The 26,732-nt window shown below is 39.0% G+C and overlaps 1 protein-coding gene and 1 long non-coding RNA gene across 3 annotated transcripts; one reads left to right on the plus strand and one right to left on the minus strand.

The window, feature by feature from the left end:
- The first annotated feature begins 4,621 nt into the window (after positions 1-4,621).
- On the plus strand, positions 4,622-26,442 carry LOC104220981 (serine/threonine-protein phosphatase BSL3). Of its 2 annotated transcripts, XM_009771952.2 has the most exons (22): positions 4,626-5,520; positions 5,751-5,811; positions 5,905-5,983; positions 6,070-6,149; positions 6,263-6,357; positions 6,437-6,536; positions 12,288-12,357; positions 14,724-14,825; positions 14,908-14,989; positions 15,087-15,266; positions 16,406-16,661; positions 16,760-16,982; positions 17,062-17,232; positions 17,570-17,808; positions 18,698-18,782; positions 18,898-18,996; positions 19,069-19,268; positions 19,347-19,422; positions 25,278-25,413; positions 25,514-25,650; positions 25,733-25,796; positions 25,876-26,442. In XM_009771952.2, the coding sequence occupies exons 1-22, from the start codon at positions 5,121-5,123 to the stop codon at positions 25,887-25,889; spliced, it is 2,949 nt and encodes a 982-aa protein (XP_009770254.1). In that variant the 5' UTR covers positions 4,626-5,120; the 3' UTR covers positions 25,890-26,442. The 2 variants fall into 2 exon arrangements, with proteins under 2 accessions (XP_009770253.1, XP_009770254.1); XM_009771951.2 differs by lacking the exon at positions 25,876-26,442 and having other exon boundaries at positions 4,622-5,520; positions 25,733-25,816.
- Positions 19,944-20,794, minus strand: LOC138870040 (uncharacterized). Its single transcript, XR_011400241.1, has 2 exons — positions 20,653-20,794; positions 19,944-20,554 (listed from the first exon to the last, which is right to left on the minus strand). It is a non-coding gene; the product is annotated as an uncharacterized lncRNA (long non-coding RNA).
- Positions 26,443-26,732: the final 290 nt, after the last annotated feature.

Consider the following 26,732-nt stretch of genomic DNA (forward strand, 5'->3'; position numbering starts at 1 on the left):
TAACAAGTACCAAGAGGGTTGAAAGGCTTAGAAGCTAAACGAATTGAAGAAAATAAGTTTCGTAGAAAGTCGGCAACTTGGGAATAATATAACATATACTTTTAGGGTGAGACTGTGGTGCTTAAAATTATAAGGATGTTATGCTATGATTTATGTTATTCGTATGATAATCATGTGTTATGTTTTGAAGTCAAGCGAGTTATAGAACAAAATAAGGCAAAGGTCATCACAAGTTACATTTATAAATGTGCTGAAAATTAGGTCAAACATAGCTGAGCTTTAACCCCATTATATTTGAATTATTGGATGATCCACATATCAAATTGAAGATCTATGAGTCTAGGTTATAACTCATTAAACCGTTTATTGATACGACATCGGAATAAAGAGATATTCACGTTTTTGCGAGATTGCGCAGGAAGCCCCTATGGGTTCCACTTGGTCGGTGGCTGACCTTCACTTGTTTTTATCTCATTTTTGGGATGAGCTTTGCTCATTTTGGACCTACTTACATCCTTACACTCTCCAAACCCTCCCAACCAGTTCTGTCAAGGCTCCAAACAAATTTCAAAAAAATACACCATAATCCAACATCAAAGTTAGCCAAAGGTGAAGAATAACCCCTCTGTGATGTTGTGATGTGAATAAGGATAATGGTGAGATAAGTTAAGCTTAGGGTTTGAATATTATCTACTTCATATGGTATATTTAACATTCTTTTGATAGTTTTTAAGGTTAATTACATGTTGGTTGTGGTGCTAGAGTGAAAGATTACAAGATAGCACTTGAAAGAGGAAGAGATGTTGTTATCTTTTATTGGGTTGTTTTAAGGCTATATATATATATATATATATATATATATATATATATATATATATATATATGTAGTTTATGGCTGAAAATTGGAGGAAATAACTTGATTATGATATGGTTTCTGTTGTTATGCATGTCCATATGTTTATCAAGTGATGTGATGAAAGAAACATATGAAACTTGAGATTGGAAGTGATGATTAGCTTAAGTCGCTTCGATGGTATTTATAAGATAAATATAACTTGGATTTCTACTTGAAGCTACTGTATGAGGTAAGTATATTGTATTCTTGCATTTGCTTAATGTTATCTTGATGTTTATTAAATTAAATGGGTGGACTAGACATGAGCTAGTGAATAAAGTTGCTAATTGATGATACTTGGAGTTGTGGATTGTTTTCTTTGTTATGAATATATGGTATAAGACTGAAATTATTGATGAATGACTTCATTATCATGTTAATGATACTATTAAGTTAAAGTGAGAAGTCTATAATGGGTGATTTGGAGTACACGGGTTCCAATCGGAGCTTGACGCTCGGCGTGAAGTAGTTGTGACTTGTTGTTATTATATGGTATCTTATTATTGATACTTATATGTTGCCGGATTTTTTGGTTGTTGTTTTTGTTATATGGTATTGGAGGAGGCCCTTGTTATATGGGATATGCTACCGAATTTACATAAACGAGCTACTAGCTTAAGTTACGGACTTAGTCTTTACTCGACACTAATTTTGGATCTCCTGATGCTATGGTAGATTGAGTTGAGTTATTTGAAAAGTTGCTTGGAAGCTATTAAGGACTCAACGGGATTAAGGTATGTTAAGACTAAACCTTTCCTTCATTTTGGCATGATCTCGTAACTGCATGTGTTTGATAACGAGACATAAAGAGAAGTTCATATTCCTGAATTTATGTACATTATCCTAGTCTCATAAGTTATCATATTCTCCCTTATCAGGACTTTATATTCAGTTAAGTATTGTCTTCTTCCAGTCAAAAGAGCATAGGGTGTACACATACATACACACATAGTCTTATAGTATTTTCAGCACCATCGAGCTATAATCGGTGGGCAGGCCCCGATTGGGCAACCTCCAATCAGATGGTAAGTTATATACCCAGCCTACCATAGCCGAGCGCCTATAAGCGAGCCGACTGCGGAAAAGCAGTTACACATGTCGATCCTTATAGGGCCGGACAACTATTTTACTTACTATATTGAGAGAGTTGAGTTAGTATCAGCAGGTAAGAATATCTTCAGATTATCTTTGACTTTCAGTTACTTCTAGTTATTATATTATCAGTTCAGTTTCAGCTTGCAGTTATTTTGTTGTCTTACACACTCGTTACATTATTTTGCACCGACGACCCTTTTATTGGGGACGCTACAATTCATGTCTGCAAGTCCTGATAGACAGCTGGATAGACCTTTCCAGTAGACAAGAGTCAAACATTAGCCTGGTTGGTGAGCTCCACTTCCTCTCAGTTACCAGGTCTAGACCTTGGAGTCCATTTTATATATACATGTTTGATGGGTAGGTTGAGGTCCTGTTCCTACCATGATACAGTTTAGTTATCTTTAGAGGCTTGTAGACGAGTCTTGTGTATTTTGTATGTTAGTATTGTGGCCTTGCCAGCCCTATGTACATGTTCAGTTTGGTATTGCTGGTTGTAGACGTTCATAGCGATCTCGTTGGCCTGCACAGTTATGTATATGAACCTTTTGGTATGTTTACCCCTCAGATGAGAGAGACATTATTTTCAGATGACTCAGAATATGGCCTCATCGACCTAAGTTGAGAGTTACCCCTCCAAAGTTCACAATTACAGAGTGGTAAGCTCGAGCCCAGTATGGCATCGGGTGCCGGCTACGCCTCTTCAGGTTTGGGACGTGACAACATATATATTCTAAAATAATATAAAGTTATTTTAATTATAAGTAAAATACCTAGGTAAAAATATAGGAGTATTATATAGTATATAAAATTGAAGATATTACGTAAATGAGAGGATTTATAATGTCAAGGACATAATAGACTTTTCAATTAAAAGTATTGTAAAATCAGGCCAAGGTGACTTTTGCGATAACTAGAGAAAAAATATTTTTTATGTAATAAAAGCAAGAAAAATGTCTTTTGGATAATGAACACAAAGTTGAATGACTTTTACGTAAAAAAAGTGACTTTTAGGTTAATTAGAGAAATAATATTCTTTATGTAATAAAAGCAAGAAAAATATCTTTTGGGTAATGAGCACAAAGCTGAATAATCACCCATGAAATTTACCCGATAACGTCGATGTCAAATACTCTTATTGCACATTGACATATCTATGGTGTATCCCTCCCTCTCACTATTGTTTTTTTTTTTTGTTTTTTTTTATTGGAATAATATATAACTAGCTTGTCTTGTCCCCATTTTCACCCAGACACTTAAAATCGGGGATCTTATGACCTCTGAAACTATTCTAAAGTAGAATTAGTATATCTTTATTGGCTAACATGACAAAATAAGTATATACACTTAATTAAAGAGCGTGAAAACATTAAATCGCATTTTGGATAAAAATAACATAAAGAAAGGCTAGCGCCTGATTGTTGTGCACTTAAATTTGGATTTGATCTCTTAGGGGTCGTTTGGTAGGGTGCATAAAAATAATGCTGAATATGGTGTATTAGTAAAGCTGGTATTAGTTATGCTGACATATCTCTTATCCATTGCTTTGTTTGATATATTAAAGCATTGCACAATTTCTAAAAGAATTGCTTGTTTACAAAAATACCTTCAAAACCAGTCCATCACTTTAACATTTTAAAAGAAACACATGTTGAGAAATATTTTTATATAAAAAAATTTAAAAAATTATTTGATTTGTCTACCTATATTGTAAAATAGAACTAAATATTTATTTATAAAAAAGAAAATATGCCAATTATTTATTTATTTACTAGAGATATAATTTTATTTCTCACTATTTGAATTATTTTAAACTTGCATTAATATAATAACTAGTATATTTTAATCAAGCATAAATTTTGAAGGACAATTTTGTCTTTAACTAAGCTAATGCATGCATTAAAACCCATTGCATTGCTAATACCATAGTTTTCTATGCATTAGTTATGCATAGGATAATACCAAATAGGATGTATAACTAATGCTTGCATAACTAATGCATAGGTTTAAAATATCTACCAAACAAGATATTATTAATACACAAAGCTAATGCAAGCATTATTTTATCTAATGCATCCTACCAAACGACCCCTTAGGGTGATAATATTTCTATTTTGGACATTCCTAAAGAGTAATACGACCATTGCAAAGTTAAAGTATATAATTAGGAGAGTATTTATGTATATTTTTTTAATTTATACATGCATACTTTGACTATTTCATCAAATATCTAGCAAAAATATTAAAATTGATCTTATAAGCTTAGAGATTGTCTGGACAATTTCCAGCATTTGATACTTCATATATCATGTATGAGAATTAAAGGAATAAAAAACAGAATAAAGGATGAAAAGGAAGAAAAAAATAGAATAATAATAAGAAAATGAAACTCAATAATTTAATAATGACTCTTAAGTCTTAACCAATCATGAATATTATCTTTAGCCAAAGCCAGCTCTCATCCCATATGTATTTGTCAGGTTGAATTACTTTCAATCATCTCCACACGCGCTGATCCTGCGCGTCTCATTAAATCCTTCTTTTTTCACCCAATCAACGAGGGAAACCCTCCCGTTGAAATCGGAACCGGTTATCACCGTTAAAGCAGCTGTACGAGATGCTGTAATATCTTGTACGATCTTCATAAACACAGTGTAAATCTCGCTTCAGGACTTGTACCCTAAGAGGTAAAAATAAAGTCCACTATAGTCAGATTTCTTCATAGCCATTAGACAGATGAGAGAGACAGAGATACTTTATGTGCAGAAAAATACGTATGAATCTATAGATACAGATAGATATATCTAAATGTGCGCCTATACATACATTTGAATATTTGTAGAGAGAGAGGAATGAGTGATCGAGGGTTGGACAGAGAAGAGAGAGTTTAAGAGAGAGAAACTGTTCGGATTGGTATTCGTCGACCGCCTTAAAGCTTCTTTAGAAAAGAAGAGAGAGAAGAAAAACCTAGAAACTCGTAAAATTTGGATGTGTTTGAATCAGAGGATTTGAAGTTGTGATTTTCGACATTTAGGGTTTGAATTGGATTGGAAATGTTGATCCGAAATGCGCATGGTTGAGAATTGGAGCTCCGATAAGCTTAAGAATCTAGGGTTTCGAGGTGGGGGATATGGACGTGGATTCAGCGATGTCATCGGAATCCGATCACGATCAGAATAACGGCGCGTCGTCGGAGCAGCTAAACGGCCAGTCATCTGCTGGAGGATCTCCGCCGGAGACTCCTCAGGATCAGCAGCATCCGGCAACTTCTCAGCAGCAGCAGGGCAGTACTCCGGTGGTGGGGCCGAGGTGTGCTCCGACGTACTCGGTGGTGCACGCTGTTCTAGAGAAGGAGGAGGATGGTCCAGGGCCGAGGTGTGGGCATACCTTAACGGCTGTACCGGCGGTTGGAGAGGAGGGTAGCCCCAATTACAGTGGTCCCAGGCTTATTCTCTTTGGTGGTGCAACTGCGCTTGAAGGGAATTCTGCTGCTTCAGGGACTCCTTCTTCTGCTGGAAGTGCTGGAATTCGTATGTTTCCTTGAAGTCTCCTAATTATCCAACTTGTACCCTTTTTTCTGGGCAATTTTTGGACTTGATTAGGATATGGTATACTTTCCAGTTGTGTAGACTAAATGCAACGAGTGAAGTGATTTTTACTGGTCTCAGAAAACCTCTGAATACAATGTTTATGCATAAAAAAAGAAACAGAATTTAATTTTTGTATAATAATCAATTGATAGAAGAGATCTTAATTGCAGGTTTAGCAGGTGCTACAGCTGATGTACACTGCTATGATGTTTTGACAAATAAATGGTCTAGGTAAGTGGTTATTGGTGTCACTGATAAGCTACTCTCTATTTTGTGGTTTACTGAGAATGGATAAAGTATGTCTCTGCTTCTTAATGATCACAGGATGACTCCTATAGGTGAGCCACCCACGCCAAGGGCTGCTCATGTTGCTACAGCTGTTGGAACCATGGTTGTTATTCAGGTTGGTTTAAACTTATAGTATTTTGTCTGAGTCGTGCATGATCATCTACTTCAGCTAATTATGATGCTCTATATTATCCATCCCAGGGTGGAATTGGTCCAGCTGGTTTGTCCGCTGAGGATCTTCATGTTCTGGACCTTACACAACAACGCCCACGATGGCACAGGTTAGCATTTAGCAGTTCAAGTAATGACTTAGTTGCAATGAACGTGATGTATCTGGTGAAGTGTGAAATATGGAAGTGCTGATCAACTACTGAAATAATTCTGATCTTTTCAGGGTTGTGGTCCAAGGACCTGGTCCAGGGCCACGTTATGGCCATGTCATGGCTTTGGTAGGGCAAAGATATCTCATGGCTATTGGTGGAAATGATGGTCAGTCCCGTGAAACGGCCCTTCCCATTTTGTAAGCATATGAAATTTAAGAAATAAAAAGTTGATCCATTATTTTCAGGAAAACGGCCTCTAGCGGATGTTTGGGCTTTGGACACAGCTGCCAAGCCATATGAATGGCGCAAATTAGAACCTGAGGGTGAAGGTCCACCTCCTTGCATGTAAATTTCATGATCTCTTTCTTGAAGATGTGTATTTTAGTTCCTCATTGTACATGACTTTCATATTCTCTTGTTACTTTTGACTGTATTCAATTTGCTTTTTTGAACTTTATGTTTTTTATTTCATGGTGAAGAACCTGAAGATTTATTTGTACATATCAATCGAAGAAGTAGCATGTGGTAAACAGTGGTAGTCTTCAGTGACTGTTTGGTTATGATTTATTCCTTAGAAGAATAATTGACAAGGGAGGGATGGCCAACAGGTGACTCTCCCTCCAACCACAAGGTTGGAGTTTCAAGTCACCAAGGGATCAAAGTGGGAAAGAGTTATTGTTGGGCTCCTTTTCCGTGGTTTGGTTGTGGGGTTATCCATATAAGAAAATGCACCTGATCTTTTGTACTCTATTCATAAAAGAAAACGCCTCATGGTCATTTCTTGAGATACCTACATCGTGATGATTTTGTTATGTATACCCGAGTTCCAAATCCACTACTCCAGCTTATTCTTTTTTTTTTTCTTAAGGGAGGGGGTGTCTTTATTTCTTTGGCTTATAAAAGTATGTGTTGGCTTATTAGAATTATGATGGATCATTGACATCTAAAAAAACTGGCCAGTTTCCGAGTTTGGCAGATAATTTAAGGAAATGAAATTGCATCGTAGTTCGTTGGTGCTGCTTGCGTATAAAGTATGCGGGAAGTGAACCATCTTCTGTTGCACTTTTGGGATAGAGTTATTAGCTTTATTCCTTTTCATTTTCAACACTATGTGAACGCTACCTGAAACAGTTGCAAAGTCCTCGACTGGTTGGAGGATAAAGAAGCTGGATACATGAAATAAAGAGCTGTAGGTCACTCCGCATTTTCTTTTCTTGTTAATTTGAAAGGAAAGAAATACGATACTTAAGCGTGTAGAAAATCCTTTGAGGAGAGCTAACAGCTCCCTTTTGTTTTTTATATGCTTTTGGTGTTATAAAGATATTCCATATTGTATTTGATATAAACCATACTTATCAAATACTGGAGGAAAAGAAACAACAAATGTTTTGAAGATACTAGCAACTCATTGAAGCCTTGTAAAATACACAAGGAGCTGTAGCTTGTAAATGCTGTTGCCAGTACATTTTGTACTGATGAATACAATGTTATAATTCTCCCGGAAAAAAAAAGAATTACTTTGTGTGGGACATTATATTGGGAAATTGCTTAGATCTTTTAACTTTTAAAAAGAAGTATTAAGCTTGTTATAGTTGCAAGTTCAATATGAGAGAAGATCACTTGAGATGGTTTGGTCATGTCCTGCATCGACTTCTAGATGCACGTTGAAGAAAGTTGTTTCAAAGACGTAGAATCTATTGTAATTTATGCAGACTTCGAGAAAAATAGGTCATAATGAAAGAAAATAATCCATATATGTGATACCAATTTGTTGGGATTGAGGCTTAGTCATATTGGTAAGCTCACTTTAGGTTCAATAAAATTTTGGAGTCTTTTATTAATGTTAGAAGTTTGTTACTTTTTGAAACTTAGAGCCTTCTAGTGTTAGATAACATATTTTTTTAAATATTGAATAGAACGAGTCGAAGCGAAGCAATTCGGATAGTGATAATTCATGTAGCTGACTTAACTAGCTTCATTTTAAGACTGAGTTGTTATATTGGTTAATTATTCCAACTGATAATTTACTCAAAAATATTTTCCATGAGATTTAAATGTAGCTTTTAATGCAGCACGTGATGTGTGGATTAGGCACATGTCACGGGTTCAAGATCTGGCGCAGACAAAAGCCTAGTATTTAAGTGGAGAATGTTAGGGGGGCATTATCTATCTAATCTCAAATTGTGTGTCACTAGCCCTCGTGGATTTCTCGGCTATAAAACAAGAGTTTTCAATTTAACTTTACTGGTGTGTAACACTAACTTCTTTTCCATACATACTAATGTTGACATGAGATAACTATGCGTGGAATTTGTTCGCTACACTCAAAAGAATCAAGAGGTGTTACACGTATTGTAAATAAAGCACGTGGACTACTTAATAAAGACTTGTGAGGAAAATGACATTCCTTTTCTAGTGTTGTCTTTAGAGTAGAGCAAATAGTTATATGTTTAAGAAATAGTTCCTTCAAATCAAGATTTTAAAGTTGAAAAGTTTTTTTACATTTTAAGTCACATGCTTTTTACCGTATCATTGATCCTCTGTCAACATTTTGTTCACTTCCTTGTATTTGAAGCTTTCGAACATTTGACACGTCAAAATATAAATTTACTTCCAACACTCGAAATGTTTGATATATTAGACCATTAGAGATATGATGGTAGGATGGCAGTTCAAATGGACGAGTCGGATAAGGAGATCACTCATGTGGACAATATGGTAAGAAGAGAACCACCGAGCGTTTCGAAGGAGTTGAAAATACTATCACACAACTTAGTGGAATCTTCTTGTTTTTATTTTTCATTTTTTAACATATTGGAGTGCACGTGATTTTGATGATTGATGCTCTTGGCAGAGAATTTGTTATTTACACAATTTTTTTTGTGAAGCTAGTGGAGAGCACAGACAAGGAGAAAAGGACGAATCAGGAGTTATAAGAAGACAAAGAAAGAGGCGAAGTTAGCGGTTACGGTGGCTAAGACTACTGGGTTTGGACTTATGTATGAGGAACTTGGGTGCAAAGGCGGGGACAAGAAGCTGTACATGTTGGCCAAGGTGAGGGAGAGGAATGCTCGTGACGGACCAATTGAAGTGCATCAAAGACGAGGACAACAAAGTATTAATGAACTGTTGAATGTGGAGGGGGTTTGCGTGAGTTTGGGTATTGTAGGTGTATTAAGGTTGAAGAGGTTGAGGGGGCGATGCATAAGATAAGCAGGGGTAGAGCGACTGTGCCAGACGAAATCCGGGTGGAATTTTAGAAGAACGCGGGCGGGCATGCTTGGATTGGCTTACTAAGTTGCTTGATGTCATTTTTAAGACAAGAACGATGCCAGAAGAATGGAGGTGAAGTATGATGATTTTGTTGTACAAGAACAAGGATACTATCCAAAATTGCAACAATTATAGGGGTATCAAGCTGTTGAGTCACACTACTAAAGTTAGGGTGGTGGAAGTCAAGGTGAGGAATGTGTCTATTTTCGAGAACCAGTTCGAATTCATGCCAGGGTGAGCGACTCCGGAAGTTATCCATCTGGTGAGGATATAGGTGGAGCATTATAGGTAGAGTAAGAAAGACTTGCATATTGTGTTCATTGACCTAGAAAATGCGTACGATAAAGTCTCGAGGGAGGTTTTGTGGAGATGTTTGGAGTCTAGCGATGTTCTAGTAGTGTACACTAGGGTGATTAAGGACTTGTACGATGGTGCTAAGACTCGGGTGAGGACTGTGGGAGGTGACTCGGAACACTTTTCAGTTGTTATGGGGTTGCACCAGGGATCGTCTCTTAGCCTATTTTTATTTGCCTTGGCGATGGATGTGTTGACTTGACACATTCAAGGGAGGTACCATAGTGCATTTTATTTGCGGATGACATAGTGCTGATTGATAGACGCAAGACAGGGTTAACACAAGGCTGGAGGTTTGGAGACAGACCCTGGAGTCTAAAGATTTCAAGTTGAGCAGGACTATAACAGAAAACTTGAAGTGCAAGTTCAGTAATGGGACTCATGTAGCGGACGTGGATGTGAAGCTTGATACTCAAGTCATCCCAAAAGAGGTAGTTTGAAGTATCTCAAATCTATAATCCAAGGCAACAGAGAGATTGACAAGGATGTCACGCATCGTATTGGAGCGGGTGGATGAAATAGAGGTTCGCATCCGGTATTTTATGTGATAAGAATGTGCTACCAAGACTTAAGGGTAAGTTCTACGGAGTGGTAGTTAGACCAACTATACTGTGTGAGGCTGAGTGTTGACCAATTAAGAACTCCTATATGTTCAAAAGATGAAAGTAGCAGAAATGAGGATGCTAAGATGGATGTGTGGGCATACCAGGAGAGATAAGTTTAGAAATGAAGTTATTTGGGATAAACTTGGAGTGGCCCCTGTGGAGGACAAGATGCGGGAGTCAAGGCTGTGATGGTTCGGGCACGTGACGAGGAGAAGTACAGATGCTCCTGCTAGGAGGTGTGAGAGGTTGATCATGGCAGGTCTGAAAAGAGGTAGATGTAGGCCTCAGAAGTACTGGGAGAGGTGATTATGCAGGACATGGCCTTGATTCAGCTTACTGAGGACATGACCCTTGATATGAGGATGTGGAGGTTGAGAATTAGGGTAGAAAGTTAGTAGGTAGTCGAGAGTTTCCTCTATCTTTACCGGTAGTATTACTGTATTAGTAGTACTCTTGTATTTTCATATTCTTAGATCCCTATTACGTCCTGTGATCTCGCGCGCTTCAGTTATCTTATATACTACTTCTTCCTTCTCTTCTTTTTTTTTCTTCTTCTTCCTTTCTCTTCCTTTTTCACCTTTTTTTGAGCCGAGGATCTATCGGAAACAGCCTCTCTACCTTCACCTGGTAGGGATAAGATCTGCGTACTCACTACCCTCCCCAACCCCCACTTGTGAGATTATATTAGGTTTGTTGTTGTTGTTGTTGTTGTGCAGGAAAAATCAATAAATTGTTGACTTCATAAATCACACCAAAAAAATATGATGTTTTCGGAAGTTGAGGTGGTTGTTATTGTGCTTAAGCCTTGTTCAGAAAACCATACTGTATAGACTATTTCAGTAAAGATATACATACGACATTGACTTCAAAAAAGAGAAATTTACTGAATTATTGGTATCAACATTGCCGTGGATAAGTCCTTATTTTTGAAGAGGTAGATATGATGGAAATGTTGCCCTGGTATGATTTTAGGAAACTAAAACTTGAAATTCCACAAACTATTGCTACTATTTGATGGTTGAGTGGCTCCATTATGCACCTCGCTGGCATGTTCTTGGTTTCAAGTCAGTTTCAGTTGCTACTGGTGGAGTTGCCATCTCTCTAGAATAGCATATTTTCTTGCACCTACTTTTCTGTTTTCATACATTATGAGGGGAGCTCCTTTTCTGAGGTTTTAATAGTGAAGTACAGGTACGAGTTCTCGATGTCAAGAAAACAAGTTAATCCTTCTGGTGATGTTTCTTATAAGTTTTTCGCTGACCTATAAGAAAATAAAGAATTCAATGAAACAAAGAAGATATACCTTGGCTTGTCTTCTAGGGAGTTTGGTTGAGGCATAGGAATTAGGATAACAATATGGTCATTTCAGGTTCAAAATTCGCTACTACACTTACTGAGAGCCCAGCTGCTGTAGTCATTATTGGCAGGTCTTCGTTACGTGTGCTTATATTGCAGGTTGTCTGGTTGATTAGTTTAGCTGCATGCTCGATGGCCCGGACACCAATTTTGAAACATAAACATGACATACAAAGACTCAAGCAGTGGAACGTACATTCTTTTCTTATCTGAAGATGGTTATTTGACGAACAGTTGTTACAGTTTGAGCATATGTTGGTCTCTTTATTTTTTCAAAACTTCTGCATTTTGTTGAGCAAAGTCTTGTTAGACTGTACTGTTTGTTGAACTGAAGCTGTCGGAGTGCATTTTACACATTTCCATCTTCATTAATTTCTGAAGTTTCTTTGTGTATTCTCATTAGTTTCCTCTGGTGATGTCCAACTGAAGATAAATTCTTGTGAATCTAAGCTGGTCCAAGTGTGCAGTAAAGTAATGAAATCCTAATCTGGTCTTGTTACTTGGCTAGGTACGCAACTGCAAGTGCGCGATCTGATGGTCTTCTTCTGCTTTGTGGAGGAAGGGATGCCAATAGTGTGGTGAGCGAAGCATGCTTTCTGATGCAATAAGAAAAAAATGATGGAGTTTATACTGATTTACTTGTTCCCTCGGTTTTTATCATTAGCATTTTTACTTGCACTTAAAAGTTTGAAGGATATATCGCTAGGAAGATTGTTCTCTTTCTAGAACAGATGATGCTTTCTTTGTCTCGCCCTATCTCCTTCTCTCTCCTTCTCTGACTCCTCTTCTATTTCCATTTCCTCACATAGAGTCATTCTCGTATTTTATTATGTGAATCACCTCTTCTATAAAGTTTTACTGCTAGAGGAGGGAGTCTTTTATTCATTTACTTGTCTTTTCTGCAGCCTCATTCATATGTGAGATAAACTACCTCATCGGCCAAGTGCATGCAAACTTCTTTTCTAATGGTTTGTTACATTGAGTGTCGAATTTGAAAAAAATGCTTAGACAAGGACACCTTTGTTTACCTAATTATGCCTGTATCCATTTTATGTGAACATCCTCTGTTTCTCTGCCCCAAATTGATTAGCCCATCTGTTTGGAGGTGCTTCACTTTTCCCATTTCATGTACCTACTTAGTGGTTAATCGCTTTAATGGATAAACTTGGGTGGAGCTCTTTATCTTTCCCTTTTTTGTTAAATATACTCCTTTATTATTTCTATGGAGAATGGTGCGTTTCTTATTACCTCACTTTTTTCGTCATGTCCTCTCACCTTTCTAGCTTTGCCTCACGTCTCATGATTGCACTCTGCAGATCTCTTTAATCTCTAGCCTTCTTGATCCCTACCTTGGTTGTACTCCATTGCGTTGCCACCTTGCTCTCCCTGATCTACCCATCTGCCCAACCTCTGCTGAGAAACCGTTTTCCCAGTGCCAGTCTTCCCCTCACCCTTCCCTTCTCTTGTACCTAACACAATCCTTATTCCATGATCCCTGCAACCTTCTGCTTGGTGATACCCTATTAGTCTGCAGCCCCTCTACTTTGCCGCTTTGACTTATGCGTGGTAGAACCTAGCCTTACATTTGGGGAAAAGTTCATCGCCAAAAAAATGATCCCCACCCAAGAACCTTGTGAAAGGAGAAGAAGAAGATTTGATCTATTCACAATTGGCTGTATGTGCAGTAAAATCTTAAGGACATAGTAAAAAGAAATTGTCAGATTACAAAACTTTGTTTCCCAGAATGCCTGCTCAACTAAATGTTTGATTTTGTTATAACCTTTAATATTGTGGAAAAGATGTGACTTCTTCTCATTCTTTAGAAATATCCATTGGTGGATTTGTTTATTGAAGAGAAAGCTGATTTTCATCTAGAGCATTCTGTTTTATTGGTTGTAAGTACTTTTGTTGTCTCTTTCTGGTTTATAAAAGGCATATGAGTGCGAAGCTAGTTAAGGAAGGGGAGAGAGGACCAAAAATAGGGTTATGTGGTCCATAAAATAAGGGGAGGTTTGCTAGTAACTAGAGGAGCGTAAAGTCCTACCTTAGTCCCTAGATGCTTTGCCAACTAACTTATGATCGAAATCTCGTATCATTTTGACCTTTTGTTTTATTTGTTTTTCAGTAGGTTATGACGTTTGCCGCCTCAAACTACATTTCTAAAGACATTTCCTCTAACTTAAGCTTAATATTGCAAAGCCTTTTTTTTGCTATAAATTAAGGACATAAGAGTGAAAAGAGAGATTTCTATGATTTGTATTTTCTGAAGTTTGTGTTGAGCATTGTAATTTGATGTGATATCTTGTTAACATAGCATCTTTTAGATGCTTCCAACTATTGTTTTTGTACTCTTTTGCTAACTCACTTAAAAAATAACAGACTTAGCAACTATCTTTTCCGGATTTCTATGCCCAAGAAACTGTCAGGGAACGATGATGCTGTGTTGAGTTTCATCCACTTAAACATAGCAATAGCAATTTGAGTGGTGGAGCGAATTAGTGATTTGAGATTAATGAATAATGGATGTCTGGGGCTTGAGGTTAAGGAAGTATATGCAGCATGGTTTGATGGTACTTCAGAAAACTGTGTTTTCAACTTCCACCATTTAATCGGTTTAGTTGGATATTTAAAAGGTTATGGGGATTATAGTGCAATGATGCAGTATTGGTTTTTGGTATTCTTAGTGTATTCTTTAGAGCCAAAAGTATCCACACCTCTACTACACCTGTTTGACATGGGTTCGTCAAAACAGATTTGAAGATCCATGTAACATAAGTGATGAACTCAAGAGTTCTGTTTTTTGTTTGCTCTTTCATCTTCTTTTGGTATAATTGTTAATTGGATGGGGCCCTGAGCTTTTAAATTGTTACTTCCTCGTATGCTCTTGCGCTCATTGGTTGATTGTACTTGTACTTACTTTTCCCACTGCTTTGTTCATCCACAGCCACTGGCCAGCGCATATGGACTTGCCAAGCATAGAGATGGGCGCTGGGAATGGGCCATTGCTCCTGGTGTGTCACCGTCCTCTAGATATCAACATGCTGCTGTACGTGTTTGTTTCATTCCTTTTATTAACTGCATACTTTCACATGGATACGGTATTTATCAATTACGTTCTGATATTATAGGTTTTTGTTAATGCTCGGCTCCATGTATCTGGAGGGGCACTTGGTGGTGGACGCATGGTGGAGGATTCATCTAGTATAGCAGGTACTTTTTGCTTTTGGTCGATACATAGTGGAGATAACACTTTTTGCACTGTTATGTTCATCCCTCACTATCATGGTTCTTTACCCCCTTTTGGCAGTTCTTGATACTGCCGCAGGAGTGTGGTGTGACACGAAGTCTGTTGTCACTAGTCCTAGAACTGGCAGATACAGTGCAGATGCAGCTGGGGGAGATGCTGCAGTTGAATTGACCAGACGTTGTAGACACGCGGCTGCTGCTGTTGGTGACTTGATATTTATTTATGGTGGTCTGCGTGGTGGTAAGACTATAAGATAGACATCAATCAATGCTCTTATATTTGCTTTCAAGTTTGATTTCAAATGACAATCATTCTTACTTTTTCTTGGAATAGTAAAGTAACTAGCTGGCCAGAACTGTGAAAAAAGAAATTGTAAAGTAACTAAAAGTATCTTCTTTCTTCGGCTCCAGGGCTGGTTCAGGATGTGCTATGGTTTAGGCATTCATAGCTAAATCCCGTTCTTTAGTGTGCATATAGCCTGTTAGAATAAAGGTTTTCATGACGCACACTCATGCTGGTTCCTTTGTCTTTCATCGGTCTAACGCTAATCCTGCCACTGGTGCATAACAAATTATCTGACTCAGTAATTAGATATCACTGAAAAATAAACTCACATTGTCACTTTTCAAGTACTGTATTATTATTATTATACCTTTCTTGGCCTTTTGGCTAAGATCAAGTGCTGAATTAATAGAGGGCATATTTCCTGTCGGGTGTAAAAGGATTTCATTCAAGAGTTTTAGCACTGGTCCACTTTAGCTGTAATGATGTGGTGCAAACTCATACTGATAAGTCATGTTTGCACGTAGATGAACAACTTTCTCCGTTCAAAAAAATTTAGTAACTGCACTGAGGCCAGACAAGAGAGGGTAGCTCGATTGGCAAAGGTTGAGGGACTTGTGTCTTAGGTCATAGGTTCGAGCCTTGCGCCAAGCGAACTAACTCTGGTATTTAAGTGGAGAGGGTAGCTCGATTGGCAAAGGTTGAAGGACTTGTGTCTTAGGTCATAGGTTCGAGCCTTGCGCCAAGCAAACTAACTCTGGTATTTAAGTGGAGAAGGTTAGAGGGGCATGCCCATCATCCCCGAGTCTTGAAGGCTGCAGTTAGCCTAGAGGGTTGGCTCAAAATGGATTTTTCGGTCATAAAAGAAGAGAGGCTGCTCAAGTGGAAAGCACCCTCCACTTCCAACATTTACCGTTGTGGGTTTGAGTCACCATGTTACTCTGTCAGATGTGAAAATCATACTTAGCCTCAAATATATCTGTTGCACGTTTCCAACTGTAAGAAAAAAGAAGTGTAATGAAAATGCCTTGGGAGAAGTTATTCAGATCACTTCCTGGTTCCTGCAACAAGTTTAGTCCTGCTGTGTTTTGTCTCAGGGGTATTGCTAGATGACTTGCTTGTTGCCGAAGACTTGGCCGCTGCTGAAACAACTAGTGCAGCTTCACATGTAGCTGCTGCAGCTGCTGGGAGGATAGCAGGAAGGTATGGGTTTGGTGATGAAAGAACAAGGCAAACAGACCCTGAGGTAGTTAATGATGGCTCAGTTGTACTGGGAACTCCTGTTGCACCCCCTATAAATGGTGATACATATTCTGATATAAGCACTGAAAATGCGACGCTTCAAGGATCTCGGTGAGTTTGCAGTTGCATAGGAACAACAGCATCTGCTATCTGTTTTATGTTAATTGTATGAATGTTTCTAAAGATCTATCTTGTGGTTTGTTTTGCAGGAGACTCATCAAAGGTGTTGAATATCTAGTGGAGGCTTCTGCCGCAGAAGCTGAGGCTATTACTGCCACCCTAGCAGCTGCAAAAGCTCGACAACAAGGTAATGGAGAAGTTGAACTTCCAGACAGGGATCGTGGAGCAGAGGCAACGCCAAGTGGAAAACAGACGCCTTCTTTGATCAAGCCCGATTCTGTCCCAGCTGGAGTCCGGCTACATCACCGTGCTGTCAGTGTTCAAATCCTTAATGCTATGTTAGTTTTGGTGCTCATAAGGTTGACTAATGATGTGCCTTAATGCATTGAAGGTGGTTGTAGCTGCAGAGACTGGTGGAGCTCTTGGTGGCATGGTACGACAGCTTTCGATTGATCAGTTCGAAAATGAAGGCAGGCGAGTCAGTTATGGAACCCCAGAAAATGCAACAGCAGCAAGAAAACTATTGGATCGTCAAATGTCCATCAACAGTGTTCCCAAAAAGGTAAATGATTTGTCTCTAGACGCATAGCCTGATTACATGCCACAGTGTGGCTTACCATTATTCGGCTGATGTGTTATTCATGCAAGTAAAAAGGGTAAACTGCTTGCAGTTAGTGCATAACTTTTTCTACATAAGTTGCTGCGTTGTTCAGATCCAGTATATTGGACTGCATTGATGCAATCAGGGTAACCAGTCCATTCTGAATCTCAAGCAGAGACTTACCTGTTCTGTGCTAAATGTAACTGCCATCATCTTTATAACTTAAGCAGTTATTTTCGTATGAAGACAAATAACTGCATTTTGTTAGTTATATCATTTCTTTTCCTTACTGTTTCAGGTGATTGCCCATCTTTTGAAGCCTCGTGGCTGGAAGCCGCCTGTTCGGCGGCAATTTTTCTTGGACTGCAATGAGATGACTGATCTTTGTGACAGTGCCGAAAGGATATTTGCTAGTGAACCTAGTGTTTTACAGCTTAGGGCTCCTATTAAGATATTTGGTGACTTGCATGGCCAATTTGGGGATCTTATGCGTCTTTTCGATGAGTATGGTTCCCCATCGACTGCTGGGGATATATCGTAAGTGCCTTGACTCAATCTTGCTTTTACCTGTTTTATTTTCTGTCCAAGCCTTTTGACAGCATAAATTCCTTGGATTGCAGTATATTTTCGATTTACCCTCTTTTTGTTTTGAAAGGATATTTTGATTGAAAATTGCGGGAGTCGCAGTTTGCTTGTTGTTGTAACTGTCTGGTGTCTCGATACGGCTATCAGAATTCTGATATTGATTTTATGGAAAACGGTCATATTTACCCCTCTGCTTTTGAGAGTTTTTCATGTCTACCCTCCATTTGAATATTCGACTGTGTATAGCCCTACCGTTACACATTTGAACACAAATACCAATCAGCCGTTAAGGGACCCGGACCCATCATTAAAATCAACAAGTGGAGGGCCAATACACATTTTAAAACACCCGGTTCATTTGCCCAAATCCATTATCCGACCCATCTGAAAATCTGTTTTAATTCATATTGTTACAAGGTCCGAATTATCCCCAATTGCTCAAATTAGGAATAATAATTGTACTTTCTCATCTTGGCTGTGTTTCTCCGCCATATACTGTGATTTTGTGCAATGGAACCATTTGATTGTAAAATCCTGTTGTTGTCTTCAATTAAAGGGAAAAGATGAGAAACCTCTTCGTAAAAGTTATGTTGCATAACCAAATATCCCATGTAGCAGATTATGTAGCCTATATACATCAAAACTTATATTCTAAGCGACGCTTTACTTGGTCCAGGTGAGGCTGTCACAATATTCTCTTGGTGTCTATTTGCTGTCTCTCATGTCATTCTGACTCCCGCAGACTTGTACCATTTTTTGGATTGATCTATCACTTAGATCAGTTTGATGTGTCAAGATTTGTTCTTCTAATTTGATACTAATTTTGGTAAGTGAATACCAGGTATATTGACTACCTCTTCTTAGGAGATTATGTTGACAGGGGCCAACACAGTTTGGAAACGATAACTCTTCTTCTTGCTTTAAAGGTACCTCTTGTGTCTAATTCTTCTTGCTTTAGAGGTACTCTTATATCTGGATGTTTGTATGCTTTCAACTTCTTAGTTACTCTGTGATTTTGATGATCATAACTTGATGCTTTAGGTTGAGTATCCCCTCAATGTACATCTAATTCGTGGGAACCATGAAGCTTCAGATATTAATGCGCTTTTCGGCTTTCGAATTGAGTGCATCGAACGGATGGTATGTTATGATTTACTGGGTGAAGCTTGTCCTTCCTGTCAAGCTAGATACTGATGTCCATTTATGCAACAGGGTGAGCGAGATGGAATTTGGGCATGGCATCGATTTAATAGATTGTTCAACTGGCTTCCTCTGGCAGCACTAATCGAGAAAAAGATAATCTGTATGCATGGTGGTATTGGAAGGTCAATTAATCATGTTGAACAAATAGAAAATATTCAGCGTCCTATCACTATGGATGCTGGCTCAATTGTTCTTATGGATTTATTGTGGTTAGTCTCTGTCTTCTCTTGTGCTTCCTTCTTTGACTTTAGTTACTCATATTTTCTCACATCAGTGTGTGTTTCTAGGTCTGACCCAACAGAAAATGATAGCGTTGAAGGATTAAGACCAAATGCAAGAGGTCCAGGGTTGGTCACTTTTGGGGTGAGTAATTTTCATTCCGTATCAATTTCAGGGAGTTAATTTTCTCTTGATATCTTGTTTCGGGGTAGTGGAATTTTTTGTTTTCTTCCACCTATTGTCTCTTATTTTTGGGAAGCTGCAACATTCTTATCAGTTAACTGTAGTTACTTAAAAGGGCCCAGTGCAGAAAGATATGATATTTCAAACATAAAGTTAAGATTGCTCCATCTGCCCTCTTATTCCACTTTTGACGTTGTATGGACTGTCATTTTCTTGAGTTTGTTTTGTGCAATTGCAGCCCTTCCATCTTTGTAACTTGGACGTTTTTAACTTCTATGTCCAAGCTCTTTTCATTCAAGACGACAACGACGACCTAGTGAAATCCCACTAGTGGCCGGGGTCTGGGGAGGGTAGTGTGTAAGCAAATCTTATCCCTACCCGAGGGGTAGAGCAGTGTTTTTGAGAGCGCGAAGCGCAAAAAAGCGACAAGGGCTCGCTTCGCTTCAAAAGCGAAGCGCACGCTTTATTAAAGTGAAGCGCAATTCTTAAAAAACATAATGTAAAATTATAAATAATCAAAAACTTCAATTTAAATACTTAAAAGTAGGTACTAGGTACCACCAAATCATCCACAAACCATCCACAAACCATAGGACAAGCAAAATCAAAGCTACTAAATTACTAGAATCAACATCTTATTCTTCTACTCTTCTTCTTCAAGATTGTCAAAATCTTGAATTCCTCTATTATCTTCATATTGCTCGTCATCTTCTTCTTCCCCCTCCTCTTCATGATCACTTTCATCTTCATCAATTAGGGATAGGGATCGACTTGTAGTAGCCACACTTTTTCCCTTCCTAATAGAGCTTGAACTTGGAGTATATCTCCTTAAACCATAAGGATCTTCCCCAACTCCACTACCAACTGCAACATCACCCCAAGTGAAATCGGAGTCGCCTTCAAATACTTCTTCACCTTCGCAATTTTCGGGGACTCCGGTTAGCCACTCATTAGCCTCATCAATATTGTCCAAAAGAATTGGATCAATTATATTGCGGTGGTTGTAGCGACGCCTCAATGCTCTATTGTATTTTATGAACACTAGATTATGGAGGCGCTTCAAGGTTAGTCGATTCCTTTTCTTTGTATGAATCTGCAAAAAAGATGTGTCAACTAATTAGTAGGAGTTTGGACAATTGAGATATAATTTACTTTATCTCAAAATACGAAATAATTCTTTTTATTTCTCACGTGTTCAAAAACACTCCAGTTCCTTTCACATCCAGATGAGCTACAAGTTAAACTTAGAACTTTGATGGCGAAAGCCTGTAGCTCCGGAGTCTCTACACCATATTGGTCCCACCATTCAACTATAGAAGTCAAAAAAAATGTTCAAGAGTTAATAAGTATAAAGAATACATTGAAGTTAGAGCTATAAAATATAGAAACACTTGGTCACCTGGCGACTTCGTCGTTCTTTGTTTAATAGCAAGTCGGAGCTTAAAAAGTCCTTCAATTGCCTTGTAAATAGCAAGCTGATCTACTATCTTTTCTTGCAAGTCTTCATCTGGGTTCAACTTGATAACAACCTGATGGAATCCTGTCCACACTTCTTTAGCCAATGAATTCTTCTCATGCTGCTCATAAAAGAGTGATGGGTTCAGAATAAGTCCAGCTGCATGCAAAGGTCTATGAAGTTGCTCATCCCATCTTGCATCAATGATCTGAAAGACCTTTGCATATTTCTGCTCATCACTGAATGATGCTTGAATAGTCTCCTTGGCCCTATCCATAGCTTCATAGAGGTAGCCCATTGATGGTTTTTGCTCCCCATCCACCAAACGGAGAACTTTAACCAAAGGGCCACCAATTTTAAGAGCATGAAGGACATTATTCCAAAAAGAATAAGAAAGAATAATGCGTGCAACCTCTTTCCCCGCACTTTCCTTTGCAAATTTACTCTTGCTCCATTCCTCTGAAGTGACCATCTTTCTCAAATTGTTTTTTTGACAGTGGATACTATGCAGAGTCAAGAAAGCAGTGGCGAACCTTGTCTTGCCCGGTTTCACCAAATTTTTTTGCATGGTGAATCTTCTCATCATATTCAATAACAAGGGCCGCTGAGAAATATAAGAATGTAACCTAACGCCCTGGCCAAAAATTGTAGAGAAGGGTTTTTCCCTGAAAATGTCCCCGAACATCAAGTTGATACAATGAGCCGCACATGGAGTCCAATAGACATTCTTGTACGCTCCTTCAATCATGCCACCTGCTTTCTTATTTTCACTTGCATTATCAGTGACCACTTGAACAACTTTGCTTGGACCAATCTTTTCGATGGTATTCTGAAACAAGGTGAACATTTTGATGTGGTCAGTGGATGAGTCACTAGCATCAATGGACTCAAGAAACAAGCTTCCCCGGGGAGAATTCACCAACACATTAATAATCATTTTCCCCGTTCTTGCCGTCCACTTATCCATCATAATGGAACAGCCGTACTTGTTCCACACAACTTTATGCTCCTCAACAATTTTATTAGTCTCCTCCACTTCCTTATTTAGATAAGGACCTCTTATTTCATGGTAAGTGGGAGGCTTCATTCCAGGTCCGTATTGACCAACGGCCTCAATAAAGTCTCCAAAAGTGTCATAGTTGACACAATTGAAGGGGAGCCCGGCATCATAGACCCATCGTGCAAAAGCTCTAACCGCACGATCCCTCAAAATGTCTTTAGCAATTTTTTGTACATCTTTTCCACCGCCCTTTGCTCCCGGCTTCTTTGAGAAGTAGCAATCCATAGGACCTTTAGTCGATGATCCATGGCTTGACCCATCTCTTCCCCGTTTTGTTGGAAGTGACAATTCTTCAATATCATCATCATCATCATCATCATCAAGATTGGCCACCATTGGTTGATGAACCATTTGATTTTTTTGCTCCTTCTTCTCAACAAAATTCTTTATTTCTTCCCTCACCTCCGGTGGACATTTCGGACAACTTGTGACGTTTCTATCGCCACCAATTAGATGGTATTTAAAGCGATAAATGCCACCCGTTGTAATCTTGTTGCAAAACTTGCATACAACATTTATATTCTTCTCATTAGTTCTCTCGCCATATTGTCAAGCCGGGTCTTTCTCTTTCGAACTTTGAGACATTTTAATATCCCTATTATTTAAGATATAAGAAAAAAACATAATCAATAAACTGAAAATACATATAATAATAATATATATAATAATTAATTATATAAACTGAAATATACATTTAAAAATCACATAAACTAAAAATAATACATATATATAATTAATTTTATATGCTGAAATATACTAATAATTTAATTTTATATGCTGAAATATAATAATAAATGAAATACATATAATAATTAAATATATATGCTGATATATAATAATCGAACGAAAAGGAAAAAGAGAAAAAATGGTTCCTTGCTCTGTTCTGGACTGTAGAAAGTAGAAACAGAGAAAGAAAGAAGAAGAAGAAGAAAAATGAAGAAGAAGAAGAAGAGCGACTGGTCGACTGGTCTAAAGAAGAAAGTAGAAGAAAGAAAAAAGAAAAAAACGAGAAGAACTGAAGAAGAAAGGAGAAGAATTACCTGGGTAAGGTCTTCGAGGTCGACTGGTCGAGCAACTGAAGAAGAAGAAGATGGAACCCTAGCTTTTTTTGTCGACTGAAGAAGAAGAAGAGCGACTGGTCGAGGCCTCTGTTTTTGGTCGAAGAAGGGGATTGGGGTTTTTTGTCAATTTAGGGTCTGTTTTGTCTGAGACCCAAAGTTTTTTTTTAAAAAGGCCCCCTGCGCTTTTTTCACAAAAACGATCGCTTTATCGCTTTCGCCGCTTCCTCGCTTTGTTGCTTTTTCCAGTGAAGCGTGCGCTTCTGCAGATCGCGTCGCCTTAAGGAGCTGGAAGCGACACACTGTCGCGTCGAGTCGCTTCGCGCTTTAAGCGACGAAGCGCTCGCTTTTCTGAACACTGGGGTAGAGAGGCTGTTTCCGAAAGACTCTCAGCTCAAGAAGACAAAAAGAAGGCAAAAAGAGGCAATCTATCAGTACCATCAATAGAAACCATAGAACAAAGAACAGCATCACCAGAACCAGAAAATAAGTGAAAAGCAAAACAATAACAGCACATCACTAAGAGGAATGAAAGAGTAGTGTGAACTCAACATTAACCACTAACAGTCAAAGACTAAGTCCTAACAGACTAGCTTCACTCTGCGGCGCCGTAGAGATATTCCCAACTACCTCCTAACCTACAACCTTAATGCTCGATCTCCACAACTTCCTGTCTAGGGCCATGTCCTCGGTAATCTGAAGCCTCACCATGTCCTACCTGATCACCTCTCCCCAATACTTCTTAGGCCGCCCTCTACCTCTCCTCGTGCCCACCAAAGCTAGCCACTCACACCTCCTCACCGGCGCATCTGGGCTTCTCCTATGGACGTGCCCGAACCATCTGAGCCTTGCTTTCCGCAGCTTGTCATCCATGGGGGCGACACCCACCTTCTCCTGAATAACTTCATTCCTAATCTTATCCATCTTGGTGTGCCCGCACATTCACCTCAACATCCTCATTTTAGCTACTTTCATTTTTTGGATATGTGAGTTCTTAACTGGCCAGCGCTCAGCCCCATACAACATGGCCGGTCTAACCACCAGTCTATAAAATTTACCTTTGAGAATATGAGGCACTTTCTTGTCACACAAGACTCCAGACGCTAACCTCCACTTCATCCACCCAACCCCTATACGGTGTGTGACATTCTCGTCGATCTCCCCATCCCCCTGAATAACCGACCCAAGGTACTTGAAACTGCCCTTCTCGGGGATGACTTGTGAATCAAGCCTCACGTCCAATCCCGCTTCCGTCGGCTCAGCGCTTAACTTGCACTCTAGGTACTCCGTCTTAGTCCTGCTCAACTTCAAACCCTTAGACTTAAGGGACGTCTCTAAACCTCCAGCCTCTCACTGATGCCGCCTCTCGTCTCATCAATCAGCACTATATCATCAGCAAATAAAATACACCATGGCACCTCCCCTTGAATATGGTGTGTCAGTGTATCCATTACCAGGGCAAAAAGGAATGGCTGAGCGCAGACCCTTGGTGTAACCCCATAACAACCGGGAAATGCTCCGAGTCGCCTCCCACTGTCCTAACTCGAGTCTTAGTTCCATCATACATGTCCTTAATCACCCTAATGTAAGCAACCGGCACACCTTTTGCCTCCAGGCACCTCCATAAAACCTCTCTAGGAACCTTGTCATAGGCTTTCTCCATATCAATAAACGCCATGTGCAAATCCTTCTTCCTTTTCCTGAATTGTTCCACCATCCTCCGAATAAGGTGGATAGCTTCCGTGGTAGAACGCCCTGGCATGAACCTGAACTGGTTATCTGAAATAGATACCGTCCTCCTCACCCTCACTTCTACCGCCCTTTCCCAAACTTTCATGGTATGACTCAGTAATTTAATACCCCATAGCTGTTACAACTCTGGATATCACCTTTGTTCTTGTACAACGGAACCACCGTACTCCACCTCCACTCCTCCGGCATCCTCTTCGTTCTGAAAATAACATTAAACAACCCAGTCAGCCACTCCAAGCTTGCTCTACCCACACACCTCCAAAACTCTACTGGAATTTCGTCTGGTCCGGTAGCTCTGCCCCTGCTCATTCAAGACAGTTGAACTCATAAGTCCTTGAAGTCACTTGTCTGTTTTCTGAACTGGAGTTTTGGTACTTCAGTTTATGTGGTGCTTGAATATGAGATATCACTGCCTGTCTCTGGGGTGTTTGGTGTGATGTAGTTTCTCTAGCATTTCCTGTCGCACTAATGTAAGCGCTTGCATATGCAGCCTGATCGTGTGATGGAATTCTGCAACAACAATGATCTTCAACTGATAGTCCGGGCGCATGAATGTGTGATGGATGGATTTGAACGATTTGCTCAGGGACATTTAATTACACTTTTTTCAGCCACTAATTACTGTGGTATGATGTTACAAATTTTGGATGTTTGGAGGTTTTCTACTTTATATGTATGATTTATCTTTATACAAAATATTTGAGTTCTTTTTTTTCCTTTCTACAGGTACTGCTAATAACGCTGGTGCTATCTTGGTATTGGGTAGAGATCTTGTCGTGGTTCCAAAACTTATTCACCCGCTGCCACCAGCAACATCTCCTGAAACTTCACCTGAGCGGCATATAGAGGACACTTGGATGCAGGTTTGTTATTTCCAGATCTTCTTCGACCCGCATATTCTTTGCTTTGATGTGTATCTAATCACTCTTACAACTGTTGGGATAGGAGCTAAATGCTAACAGACCACCTACACCAACTAGAGGACGTCCTCAAGTTGCCAACGATCGAGGTTCTCTCGCTTGGATTTAGAATATAGTTCGATTATTTTACTATACTTCCAGGCTCATGCTAACATGTAGGATTTCCAGTGATTTGTACATAGCACGACACCATTCAGAGAGTTCCATGGAGATACTTATCCTCTTGAAAAGTTGAAGGCTTGAGGCAACTTGGGGATTCTTCCACAGAAAAGATGCTTTCAGAGGATCAGATTTGGATATTGGAGGTTGCAGGCGCATGGTCTATTCATCATGATGCAGAGCAGTTCGGGCTTTCCAATAGTTGCCCTTTGTACATTGAGCCAGAAGCAGGTAGAAGGATGTTATCATGATGCAAAGACAGTTCCGGGGTGGGTTTTTTATTGTATTTTATTCCTTGTTAAGAGCCAGTTCTGAGTGGGCAGTGCTGGGTTTTTATTGTATTCCTACATAAATTTTTCCTCGTTTAGGGTGTATCATTTTTTTCTACGATAGAAAAGGACTGAGTCCCCCACATATCATTGCTGAGTATATAATCCTGAAGATCGCTGTCGTAATTCATGTATCATAGAGGTGGTTGCTTTGTGTAATTGTATTGCTGCCTTGTAAAATGTTACTTCCACTGTGAACAAGAAAAATATGCGAAAAAATAGCTAGTCATCTACTATTTATCCTGTTTATTTTCGTTTTCCCTTGATGAAAATAAAAACTCAGTTGACAGCATAAACTCCTCGTTTATTGCATACAGCGCCTTGTAGATGTTCAGTATTCTCTCAATGCATCAAAAGAGGCAGTGAATTGCAATGAGCTTTCGACATTGACTACGTGGTTGGATTTCTTCGAAAACAATTTACTTTTATCGGTAAGATGTTAGACTATTCTCCATTCTACAGCTTGACAAACTATCGTCAGTAACAGTATCTTGTTGAGTTGTGGAGATTGTGTTGTAATGGGTTATTTAAATACTT

This window comes from Nicotiana sylvestris, chromosome 6 (genome assembly GCF_000393655.2).
Source record: "Nicotiana sylvestris chromosome 6, ASM39365v2, whole genome shotgun sequence".
Lineage (NCBI taxonomy): Eukaryota > Viridiplantae > Streptophyta > Magnoliopsida > Solanales > Solanaceae > Nicotiana > Nicotiana sylvestris.